The sequence below is a fragment of the Eptatretus burgeri genome, chromosome 8 (assembly GCF_056783735.1).
Source record: "Eptatretus burgeri isolate ZD-2024b chromosome 8, Ebu_testis_v1, whole genome shotgun sequence".
In the NCBI taxonomy this organism is placed as follows: domain Eukaryota; kingdom Metazoa; phylum Chordata; class Myxini; order Myxiniformes; family Myxinidae; genus Eptatretus; species Eptatretus burgeri.
In genome coordinates this window covers 1,737,936-1,750,848 of record NC_140968.1, presented here as the reverse complement: position 1 = coordinate 1,750,848, position 12,913 = coordinate 1,737,936, and the positions used below count along the sequence as shown (strand labels likewise).

Here is a 12,913-nt window from a genome sequence, read left to right as displayed (position 1 = left end):
GCCAGATGATTATCCACTGTCTGTTCTGGAACGTGCCAAAAAAATTCATGAGAATTGTAGAACCACTGACACGCTGTGATCACATTTACATTTGTCCAGACTATAACTTGTTGTGTCAGTGTGTGGATGACCTGATGTAATCAAGATGGTACGAAAGTATACAAGAAAAACACAGAATGCCAGTACTGCTCCAGATGTAATGATTCGTGCTGCAAGACAGGTGATAGACAGCAAGATACCATGTAGAAGTGTTGCCAAAGAGTTTGACATTCCACGTGTCACTTTGCGACGATACTGTCTCAAACTGAAGGGAATGAACACTGAAAATGCAGGCGAGTTTCCAGATATTCGTGTTGGATACTGGAATGGGAAGCAAGTGTTTGACAGTGTTGAAGAAGAGATGCTTGTTTCCTACATTTTGAAAGCATCACAACTGTACTATGGCCTTGCACCAAAAGAGCTTAGAAGTTTGGCATATGAATTTGCACTCAAAAATAATAAGAACATGCCTGAGAATTGGAAGGAAAACAGATCAGCTGGACCAGATTGGCTGTCCGGTTTTCTAAAGCGACACACAAAAATCTCCATCAGAACTCCAGAGGCAACATCCCTCAGTCGGGCAACAAGTTTTAACCAACACAATGTTAAGTCGTTCTTTGACAATTTGGAGACAGTGATGACAAGGCATAAATAAAGAGGTAATAAAGTTGGTTTAGCAAGAATAGAGTCTGTTGCAGTCATGTGTTGAGGGAAAGTTTTATCTTGCCCCACACAGTGTTTCAACTCACCCATGAGCGGGGCAAGTCAGAACAGTCAAACACCTCTTACGTTTTGGGCTATGGCAAACTATTTATGTATTATTACTGTTCTTGATCACTGCTGAAGTGCAGTTCTTTCACTGGGCTATCACATACAACTCCTAACTATCTAGTACTAAGAAAGATTTCATGTGAGAACCAAAAATGTGAAAAGTGTTCCATTTAGCCCCGGTCTCCCCTACACCAAACTCACTAGGGGGGGTTGCCATTGTACTGTACTGAAGTGGAAGATGCTTAGCAGGCAGACACGAGCGGGAGGACAGTCGAGCCGAGCTGTGTTGTACAAGTGCGAGCGCGGGCGTACTCTTCCCGGCGGCTCCCCTTTATTCCGTACGCACACTCACGAGCCGGGCGACTCCAGTATCACTACGACGCCTCAGACGGCGCGCACACCTTATATCCCCTGCAGATACGATGACCACCACGACCACTCCTCCCATCATCACGCCCATCATGCATCATCATCATGCCCCTCCCCGTGGGCCCGCAGACTACACCACAGCCATTGCCTTCCCAGCAGTATTTAGGGTAGGAATTCGTAATTTGTTCAGGGTGCCGGCGATAGCTCGCCTCCTCTTCGCGTGGGACGTCGTGGGGTTTTTAATGTCCACTAATTAATGATAGCAGATGGTATGCCAGGTGAACGGTCAGGTAAACGGTCAGGTAAACGTCCAGGTGATCGTCCATCCAAGGACGACACTCACACCTTGAATCACTCCATGTCCGAGATACCAGGATGACAGTTTATCGCTGTGTTGGGATTCGAATGCAGGGTAGATACCTTACAGGTGAGTTTGCGTATCTCAAGTGTAGATCATCTCAGGTATCCATCCTACCAGTCCTGATCACAATATGAATGAACATACCTGTACCTGGACCTGTACCTCAACCTGAACCTGAACCTGAACCTGAACCTGTACCTGTACCTGTACCTCAACCTGAACCTGAACCTGAACCTGAACCTGTACCTGTACCTGTACCTCAACCTGAACCTGAACCTGAACCTGAACCTGTACCTGTACCTGTACCTCAACCTGAACCTGAACCTGAACCTGTACCTGTACCTCAACCTGAACCTGTACCTGTACCTGAACCTGTACCTGTACCTCAACCTGAACCTGAACCTGAACCTGAACCTGTACCTGAACCTGTACCTGAACCTGTACCTGAACCTGTACCTGAACCTGTACCTGAACCTGTACCTGTACCTCAACCTGAACCTGAACCTGAACCTTTTTTTTTTTTTTTGTATACCTTGGTCGAGGCTCGTATGAGAGCTAACACACAACTCACAGCAAGGAGGCATGAGACGAGGGGCGGGAGTGGAAGGGACAAAACAGTGGGGAACAGACACATGAGGTGAACTGTGGAAGGGAGAGGGATGGGGATGGGACGGGGATGGGACCTGTACCTGAACCTGAACCTGAACCTGAACCTGAACCTGAACCTGTACCTGAACCTGAACCTGAACCTGAACCTGTACCTCAACCTGTACCTGTACCTGAAGCTGTACCTCAACCTGTACCTGTACCCGAAGCTGCACCTCAACCTGTACCTGTACCTGAAGCTGTACCTGTACCTGTACCTGTACCTGAAGCTGCACCTCAACCTGTACCTGTACCTGAAGCTGTACCTGTACCTCTACCTGAACCTGTACCTGTACCTGTACCTGTAACTGTAACTGTAACTGTACCTGTACCTGTAACTGTAACTGTAACTGTACCTGTACCTGTACCTGTACCTGTACTCCATTTAAAATGAGCCTGATTTTTATACTATACAGTTCCAGGTCATAAAGTGTTTGCATTTGTGTAAAGTGACGTCATGTCTTCCGTAACTTGTCTTTGTGTTGATGTTTTGTGGAGAATAATGAGATGGATTTCGACTCGTGAACTTCCTCCAAGGGAGACATCTCATGTGGAGGTGTATACTCACTGTACCGTGAGCCTGGCTGGTTTCCACCTTTTACACTGTACTTTTTATTATTGTTATTATTATTATTATTATAATTAATAATTTGATTTTAAATAGTTAATGTGCGGATTCTCTCGGAAGTCTGAGTGTTTGTTTTCATCGATCAACAGTTTCCCTCTCGTGTGTAATTTCCCGTGTACTTGTCAATCACAGTTCGCTGGGTTCGCGGCTTCTCGTTTGACGTAATCAGGGACGTGGAGGAGTTGTGGGTCCATGGACGGTCGGACCGTCACGGGGGTGAAGTTGTTCGTGCGAACGACGGATCGAGTTTGTGAGTTTTTTTTTTTTACCTCATTTGTGGTGAATCCGTGCGAGTGGAGCACACTCGGTGAGGCTGTGACCGTACACGGTTACACGGTTATCCACGATGATCTTCAGGCGGGAGACCACGAGTTCGCCCATTACTCCTGTGCAACAGATCGTCGCTTCCTGTTCCGGAGCCCTGATCACCTCGCTCTTCAGTACGAGTTACACGGTGCACCGGGCAGCCTCACCCTCATCCTCACTCTTCAGCATCACCCTCGTCCTCACCCTCACCCTTCTCGGTCTCCCCTCAGCCTTCCCCTCGCCCTCGGCCTCCCCTCCCCCTCGGCCTGCCCTCGTCCTCGCCCTCCCCTCTCCTCAGCCTCCCTTCAGCCTCCCCCTCCCCTTCCCCCTCAGCCTCCCCCTCCCCTTCCCCCTCAGCCTCCCCTTCCCCCTCAGCCTCCCCTTCCCCCTCAGCCTCCCCCACCACTCTCCCTCCCCCTCCTCGGCCTCGACCATGTCACTGCGGTGACTCGTTCCAAGCATGTTGGTTGTTGTTTTCGAGCTCCGAGCGGTTTCCCGAATAATCCTCGTTACCAATTACACAACGGTTCAACTTCGAGGCAGAACGTTTATTAACTTATCTTCACTCAAGTTAACTTAGCTTGGTAGATTATCCCTTAAACTGAGAGATGGGGATTTCAAGAGTCTCTTCAGAGTGAATTTTTTTTATAAGATAGGGCCAAAAATGGTAACATTTGAACATTGATGTCTTCAGTTATTTTTCAAATTTTTATCCTAGGTTGTGTGTGGTCTAAAACTCAGAAAGCCACATTTTTATCCCAGGTTGTATGTGGTCTAAAACTCAGAAAGAAAAATTTTTATCCCAGGTTGTCTGTGGTCTTAAACTCAGCCAAATTTTTATCCTAGGTTGTCTATGGTCGAAAACTCAGAAAGCCAAATTTTTATCCCAGGTTGTATGTGGTCTAAAACTCAGAAAGCCAAATTTTTATCCTAGGTTGTCTGTGGTCTAAAACTCAGCCAAATTTTTATCCTAGGTTGTGTGTGGTCTAAAACTCAGAAAGCCACATTTTTATCCTAGGTTGTGTGTGGTCTAAAACTCAGAAAGCCACATTTTTATCCTAGGTTGTGTGTGGTCTAAAACTCAGAAAGCCACATTTTTATCCTCGGTTGTCTGTGGTCTAAAACTCAGAAAGCCAGATTTTTATCCTCGGTTGTGTGTGGTCTAATACTCAGAAAGCCACATTTTTATCCGAGGTTGTGTGTGGTCTAAAACTCAGAAAGCCACATTTTTATCCCAGGTTGTCTGTGGTCTAAAACTCAGAAAGCCACATTTTTATCCACGGTTGTGTGTGGTCTAAAACTCAGAAAGCCAAATTTTTATCCGAGGTTGTGTGTGGTCTAAAACTCCGAAAGCCAAATTTTTATCCTAGGTTGTGTGTGGTCTAAAACTCAGAAAGCCAAATTTTTATCCTCGGTTGTGTGTGGTCTTAAATTCAGAAAGCCAGATTTTTATCCTCGGTTGTGTGTGGTCTAAAACTCAGAAAGCCAGATTTTTATCCTCGGTTGTGTGTGGTCTAAAACTCAGAAAGCCACATTTTTATCCTAGGTTGTGTGTGGTCTAAAACTCAGAAAGCCAAATTTTTATCCGAGGTTGTGTGTGGTCTAAAACTCAGAAAGCCAAATTTTTATCCGAGGTTGTCTGTGGTCTAAAACTCAGAAAGCCAAATTTTTATCCTAGGTTGTGTGTGGTCTAAAACTCAGAAAGCCAAATTTTTATCCGAGGTTGTGTGTGGTCTAAAACTCAGAAAGCCACATTTTTATCCTCGGTTGTCTATGGTCTAAAACTCAGAAAGCCACATTTTTATCCGAGGTTGTCTGTGGTCTAAAACTCAGAAAGCCAAATTTTTATCCTAGGTTGTCTGTGGTCTAAAACTCAGAAAGCCACATTTTATCCGAGGTTGTGTGTGGTCTAAAACTCCGAAAGCCAAATTTTTATCCTAGGTTGTCTGTGGTCTAAAACTCAGAAAGCCAAATTTTTATCCTAGGTTGTGTGTGTGGTCTAAAACTCCGAAAGCCAAATTTTTATCCTCGGTTGTCTGTGGTCTAAAACTCAGAAAGCCACATTTTTATCCTAGGTTGTGTGTGGTCTAAAACTCAGCCAAATTTTTATCCTCGGTTGTGTGTGGTCTAAAACTCAGAAAGCCAAATTTTTATCCTCGGTTGTGTGTGGTCTAAAACTCAGAAAGCCAAATTTTTACCCTCGGTTGTCTGTGGTCTAAAACTCAGAAAGCCAAATTTTTATCATAGGTTGTGTGTGGTCTAAAACTCAGAAAGCCAAATTTTTATCCTCGGTTGTCTGTGGTCTAAAACCCAGAAAGCCAAATTTTTATCCTAGGTTGTGTGTGGTCTTAAACTCAGAAAGCCACATTTTTATCCTAGGTTGTGTGTGGTCTAAAACTCAGAAAGCCAAATTTTTATCCTAGGTTGTCTGTGGTCTAAAACTCAGCAAAATTTTTATCCTGGGTTGTGTGTGGTCTAAAACTCAGAAAGCCACATTTTTATCCTCGGTTGTCTGTGGTCCAAAACTCAGAAAGCCAGATTTTTATCCTCGGTTGTGTGTGGTCTAAAACTCAGAAAGCCACATTTTTATCCGAGGTTGTGTGTGGTCTAAAACTCAGAAAGCCAAATTTTTATCCTAGGTTGTGTGTGTGGTCTAAAACTCCGAAAGCCAAATTTTTATCCTCGGTTGTGTGTGGTCTAAAACTCAGAAAGCCACATTTTTATCCTAGGTTGTGTGTGGTCTAAAACTCAGAAAGCCAAATTTTTATCCGAGGTTGTCTGTGGTCTAAAACTCAGAAAGCCAAATTTTTATCCTCGGTTGTGTGTGGTCTAAAACTCAGAAAGCCAAATTTTTATCCGAGGTTGTGTGTGGTCTAAAACTCCGAAAGCCAAATTTTTATCCTAGGTTGTCTGTGGTCTAAAACTCAGAAAGCCAAATTTTTATCCTAGGTTGTCTCTGGTCTAAAACTCAGAAAGCCACATTTTTATCTTAGGTTGTGTGTGGTCTAAAACTCAGAAAGCCACATTTTATCCTCGGTTGTGTGTGGTCTAAAACTCAGAAAGCCACATTTTTATCCTAGGTTGTCTGTGGTCTAAAACTCAGAAAGCCAAATTTTTATCCTGGGTTAACTGTGGTCTAAAACTCAGAAAGCCAAATTTTTATCCTAGGTTGTCTATGGTCTAAAACTCAGAAAGCCACATTTTTATCCTCGGTTGTGTGTGGTCTAAAACTCAGAAAGCCACATTTTTATCCTAGGTTGTGTGTGGTCTAAAACTCAGAAAGCCAAATTTTTATCCGAGGTTGTCTGTGGTCTAAAACTCAGAAAGCCAAATTTTTATCCGAGGTTGTGTGTGGTCTAAAACTCAGAAAGCCAAATTTTTATCCGAGGTTGTGTGTGGTCTAAAACTCCGAAAGCCAAATTTTTATCCTAGGTTGTCTGTGGTCTAAAACTCAGAAAGCCAAATTTTTATCCTAGGTTGTCTCTGGTCTAAAACTCAGAAAGCCACATTTTTATCCTAGGTTGTGTGTGGTCTAAAACTCAGAAAGCCACATTTTATCCTCGGTTGTGTGTGGTCTAAAACTCAGAAAGCCACATTTTTATCCTAGGTTGTCTGTGGTCTAAAACTCAGAAAGCCACATTTTTATCCTAGGTTGTCTGTGGTCTAAAACTCAGAAAAACCAAATTTTTATCCTCGGTTGTGTGTGGTCTAAAACTCAGAAAGCCAAATTTTTGATGTGATTGATCCATTCCCCACAATTTGTGTCACACCCAAACTTTGGAGATTTTGACACCCTTGAATTTTTTTTCCCATTTTAAAAGTGAATTATTTAGAATAACCATCAGTTGCCCAAGGAAATTCCTTTACAAACTTATTGTATGGTTTGGGTACTAAAATGTTCTGTACAAAATCTGGGATCTGGATGGTTATGGAGAGTGGTGCCACCTATAATCCCTTTTGGCAAACATTCACTTCAGACTTTCTCTTGCCATATTTTTAATAACCATCAAGGTCCATTGGATTTTATTAATGCATAAGATAGTGCAAGTACTGTACTATCCTAGGAAAGTAAAACATTCATGGGACCTTGGTGGTTGTGGCAGTACCGGGGGTCTCAAGACCACTTCGGGCTATACGAAGCCCTTTTTCGAGCCACACCCACTCCCATAACCATCCAGATATTTTGAAATTAATATTATCCAATGAAAGTTCCATATCTACTCTAACAAAACCAATAGTAAAATCCATGGGACCTTTTAAAAACAAAGAATAAAACAGGTCCAAAGTTGCCTTGTTTGACAGATAATGTACAGGTATGTACATGACATGTACATGGTCTGCCTCTGTCACCAATTTCCATCACTTGCTACAGAAGTCCACTATATTCCATTGCTGATTCAAGAGTAAAGTACTTTCACTGAATGTATTATCTGTTTTTGGGCCATCCATCCTAAAAATCTGTTTGTTTCCTTTAAAACCCCATGCTGTTTTGAATGTGGCCGAGATAGGTAGAAAAATGTTTTCTCAATGTGAATCTTTTCTTTTCCTGAAAAGTTTGAAGAAAATCCTTCTACCATTCGTTTCAACTTCTGTTCCTGTCCAGGAGCTAGGCATTCGACAGCAAAGTCCTTAAATGTTCAACACATTTCTTGTACTTTTTTACAATTCTTTTTTGATTTGTGGCGTCAAACTTTCCAGTGGCTGATTTGTTTGGTACTTTGCAGGAGACAAGTTCTTTCCCAGCATAGATATGATGTCATTTAGCGAATGATTACTTTCATAATGATAACTGCTATCAGATGCACAGGCATCAGACTCAAGAGTCCCAACATTTCAACAAAGCAAGAGGGAGGTCCTCATCTGAATCAAAATCACCATCTTGGCTGTCTGAAATTCTACATGTCATCACATGTGGGCCTACATGGCCTTGTCTTGTACCAGATGTGCTCGGGGTAGTTGAGTTGATATTCTGCTCGGTTGCCGTGGTTGCAGTGGCTGTCTCAGCTTTGCGGAACTTCGTACAAATAAGGGATCCAAGTGGAATCGCTAGTTTGGAACAAAGTTCATATCCGCAACTTCTCAAACCTGACACTGTCTTTTTCTCATCCAGGGTTGGGGTCAATTACAATTTTCAATTAGGAGGTATCAAGTACAATTACAAAACTTTTGAAAATTTCAATTCAATTACAAATACGCCCCAGTACAAATTTTTCAATTACAATTAAATACAATTATGCTGGTAAAAAATTTCAATTACATAACATTTATCATTTGTCAATTACCATTGCAATAAGCACACATTTATTTCCTCCCACAAAACAAAAAAAACACAAGAAATTTGAATATGGAACTTTATTTACATGATCACAGACATTTATATATAAAACTTTATTTACATATGTACAGTCATCCCTCGCCATATTGCGGTTCACCTTTCGCGGTCTCACTGTATCTCTCACTGTACTTGATACTGTATCGCGGATTTTTAACTCTTGCATATCTAATTTTATATCGCGGATTTTTTGCTATATCACGGGATTTTGCGGTATAAATGTATTTTTATATATTTATTATTTTAATTACTTTTATGGTAAAATAAGCATTTTCTAGCCTAAAAAATTAAAAAACGTAAAAAAAAAATGAAAACGTATTGCAAGAAATAAAATACTATACATGGTGTGCAGTAGAAGAGTAGACAAAGAGTCGTGCGTATGGAAAACGTAGATGTGGCCGCTTCCACTTGCGCTAGTTTACTCACGTGAGATCGTACACGGCACGCTATTGGCTGATGGATGGGAGGCGACCAACCAGAGCTTGGTGTTCTGTATCCTGGGTTCTGATTGGCTCAGCGACCGTAGCATCATTCTCTGCATCTCCCGTGCATAGCATGCATTTTGCATCTCGCCTTGTCCATTTCACATCGACGTGCGATCGCTACTCGTCGTGTTACTCTGCGGAAGTTGTGTTTGTGTGAATTATCCGTGAAAGTTTTTAATTTATTTCAACCCCTACAATGCCGCCCAAACGTTCTGCACCTTCCAAGGTATCTGGCACTGAACCGAAGCGGCAGAGGAAGATGCTAACCATCGTAGAAAAAGTGCAACTTCTCGACATGTTATAACAAGGGAGAAGCTTCGCTGCTGTAGGCCGCCATTACGGCATCAATGAATCTTCGGTCCGGTACATTAAGAAGGACGAAAAGAATATCAGGACGACAGCAGCAGTGTCTTTTAACAAGACTGTGAAGAGGGTGGTAACGTCCCGCAATAAGGCCATTGTAAGGATGGAGTCTGCATTGGCCCTGTGGATCAGCGACTGCAGGAAGAAGAATATCTCGCTGGATACCAACACCATCCGCACAAAAGCCAAGAAACTTAATGATACTTAAGCCTTCAGAAGAGCTGGAATGCTCTTTCTGGCTGTGCAATACATTCATCATCGTCATCACCTTCATCATCATCAGTACTGCACAGCTAATTCATCATCTTCATCACGCAAGTTGTAGTATCTTCAATGGCGAGTACTCATTAGAATTTTATATGTTGTAAAAATTACGTATGTTTAAGAGTGTGGGAAAGGTTAATAAGAGTGTGGGGAGGGTCATAAAGCTTTAAAATATATAAAATAAACATATGGTCACTACTTCGTGGATTTTCACTTATCGCGGGGGGGGGGGGGGGGGGTGGGTTTGGAACGTAACCCCCGCGATAAACAGGGGATTACTGTATTTACATAATTTTAGATAAATTCTTATCACATAATATCACATGGCTTAATATGACTGAGTGAAATTGATTTATATCTAGTTGTCGAAGTGTGCATTGCACCGAAGGAACATCAGTTCCTCAAACCTGGCATCGGAGAAGAGACATCTGTCTGACCTGAAGACTTTTCCCGCAATGGAAAAAAAAAGAGTCGCTCCACAGGAGCAGAAGAAGCTGGTATGGCCAGAAAGCGGTGGGCTAACATGGCCAGCTGGGGAAATGAGGTCTGGTTCTGCTTCCAGTAGGTGAGTGGGTCGGAGTCTTCTGGTGCTGCAGGATCAGCCAAGTACTTGGCTACTTAAATCTGTGCTTGGCAGGGGGTGACAGCAGGTGTGGATGAAGCCATAAACCTGAACAGTTTAGACTTCTTCCTGGGTGGGGAGGCTGCCTTGCTGGTAGGTGAAGGAAGCAGTGAGGACACCTTGTCCTGCAGAAGGTTTGTGATGTTCTGAACATCCTCGCGAGAACACCACCCAAGCTTCCAACGAGGATCCAGAGCAGCTGCCAGCTGGAAGGACTCCTGCAGCTCGTAAGGTCCCAAACGGGTGTCGATGGAGGCTGCAAGTGTTGACACAAACTTGGACTTGTAGGTCCCAGAGAGGTCTGCGAGTTCTGCTCGGAGACCACGAACACAGGGCAGAACAAGACTGGCTGTTACTGTGTTCTGTCCCTGGCACTGGTCTGTGGCCTCCTGGAAAGGGGTGAGAGCTTCTGTGATTTTGCTGATGATCCTAAGCTCACTCTTGGTGAGCTTACCTGGAAACTTCAGTTTCTCCATCTTGATGGGGTCAGCGCGAAGAACTGACTTTAACATCCTGTTGACGCTGCTCCATCTCCATCTGACGCTGCTGCTCCATTAATTTGTGTCACGTCGAGGAATGATCCGTTCGATTAGCATATAAAACCAAAATGGTTACAGACTGGCAGAAAACGCTCGGCATCTGACACAACCAGTCTGTAACCAGGGTTCTATTTCCCCAACTGGTAAGGTACAAGGATTATGTTGGTATCGCGATTGAAGACGCGTGACCCGAGGCCTGTGCCGAGCCGGCGGCGTTATAAACCCCGGAGACTGCGGTGGTGAGGGTGGCGCCAAGAGTCGGGCGAGAATCCCGCCACCCCAGTTCCACAACAATATCATCAATAATATTGTTCGTCTTTATACATGTATGTAGTATTTGTAAAACCGCATTGAAATTGATAACACTGTGTAATTGAAATGTAATTGATTATTTAATTGATTTATTACTTCAATTACAATTACACGCATAATTACCAGCTTTCAATTACGATTCGATTACAATTACGCTGTAATACAAAATTTTCAATTGCAATTACACCCGTAATTGTAATTAATTATCAATTACGTAATTGACCCCAACCCTGCCAGAAAGCTGCCAATTTCACACTGCTATCACCTCCATTCCTCATCTGTAGGTCCTAAACTATCAAAAAAACATAGTGAGACTTTGCCACCAGAGATGGTACCCATATCTGGTCTGGCCCATGGACTATAACAAAATCAATAGTAAAATCCATGAGACCTTTTAAAAACAAAGAATAAAACAGGTCCAAAGTTGCCTTGTTTGACAGATGATGTACATATAATGTACAGGTATATGTACATGGTCTGCCTCTATCACCAATTTCCATCACTTGCTACAGAAGTCCACTATATTCCATTGCTGATTCTATTTTAAACTGTAAAATATGTATGTATTATGAAATAAATGCTGTTTTGAGCAAATTTTGTCTTTTGTAATACATTCTTTATGTTGAAACCATGTAATTATGAGATGCAAGGTGATTTCTTTCATTTATATTTGCCGCCTTACATGACTTTTTTTTCCCATCATGCCATTTGTAATTTCCTTTTCTTTGGCTTGGCAAGATGAAAGAACATGTAAAAAAAGAAAGCTGAATTTATATCCCCCCAATCCTTGTATATCATTCCTGGTAAGTTACAATTTCCCACATTTGTCTGCTTATAAATAGGTCAAAGGTTATCTGGGATTAGCAGTTTTGAAATCCAGCATCAATTCAATCCAACAAACATTGTGTTTACTCTCTGTTCCTATGTGAAATCAGCATAGTTCTATCATTAGGCATTATGAATGTAGGTCATACTAATGCCATGGTGTCAGGGATAGCATGGCTGAGTCCAGTTCATGTTTCGTTGATTTATTTATATTTTTGTTTGTTGAATGAAAGCCAGTAGAAAAATGGGGTTATTTGAACATTGCTTCCTGCTCATGTTCAGTCATGTTCATGTTCAGTCCATTCTGAAAAAACAGGCTAAATAAATTCTTAGAGAAAAAAATCCTTTTATTCATGCACCAATAAAAGTTTAGGCCTACTTCTCCAAACACATACTTTTGCTCGACAGTAAATGCATCTTTTTGTTTCAGGGGACATCACTCAGCCATGGCATATAGATCGTGCATTTTCTACAACGGAAATCATGGTATTTGTGGCCCATTTCTGCCACAAAGAGCTCACTCGCTGATCAGAAAAACATCACTGACTAATGATGTTGCAAACCATGCCGCAGATCTGAAAATTCCCATCACATTATCTGAATCTCAACTTGTGTTGAACAGATCTATTTTAACAGAGGTACCAGAAGGGGCAGAAATATGTCCGAAACATAGATACAGACTGGGAATCAACTGGAGGCCATCCAAAATATGCATGCATCCCAAACATTCTGATTTGAGATAGACAGTGTCAGGTTTGAGAAGTTGCGGATATGAACTTTGTTCAAAACTAGCGATTCCACTTGTATTGGATCCCTTATTTGTATGAAGTGCCACAAAGCTGACACAGCCACTGCAACCACGGCAGCTGAGCAGAATATCAACTCAACTACCCCGAGCACATCTGGAACAGGACAAGACCATGTAGGCCCACATGTGATCACACGTAGAATTTCAGACAGCCAAGATGGTGATTTTGTTTCAGATGAGGACCTCCCTCTTGCTTTGTTGAAATGTTAGGACTCTGAGTCTGATGCCTGTGCATCTGATAGCA

At 42.4% G+C, this 12,913-nt stretch overlaps 1 protein-coding gene across 3 annotated transcripts in view; it reads left to right on the top strand.

Moving 5' to 3' along the window:
- The first annotated feature begins 2,913 nt into the window (after window positions 1-2,913).
- Window positions 2,914-12,913, top strand: part of LOC147020906 (mitochondrial glutathione transporter SLC25A40-like) — a 30,783-nt gene continuing 20,783 nt past the window's right edge. Inside the window, exons 1-2 of one of the 3 annotated variants that reach the window (XM_085890557.1) lie at window positions 2,949-3,063; window positions 3,171-3,253. In XM_085890557.1, coding sequence (XP_085746683.1) covers window position 3,253 — 1 coding nt within the window. In that variant the 5' untranslated portion in view covers window positions 2,949-3,063; window positions 3,171-3,252. Of the gene's footprint in view, window positions 3,254-12,913 lie in introns of all 3 variants that reach the window. The other 2 variants (XM_085890555.1, XM_085890556.1) reach the window with 2 other exon arrangements.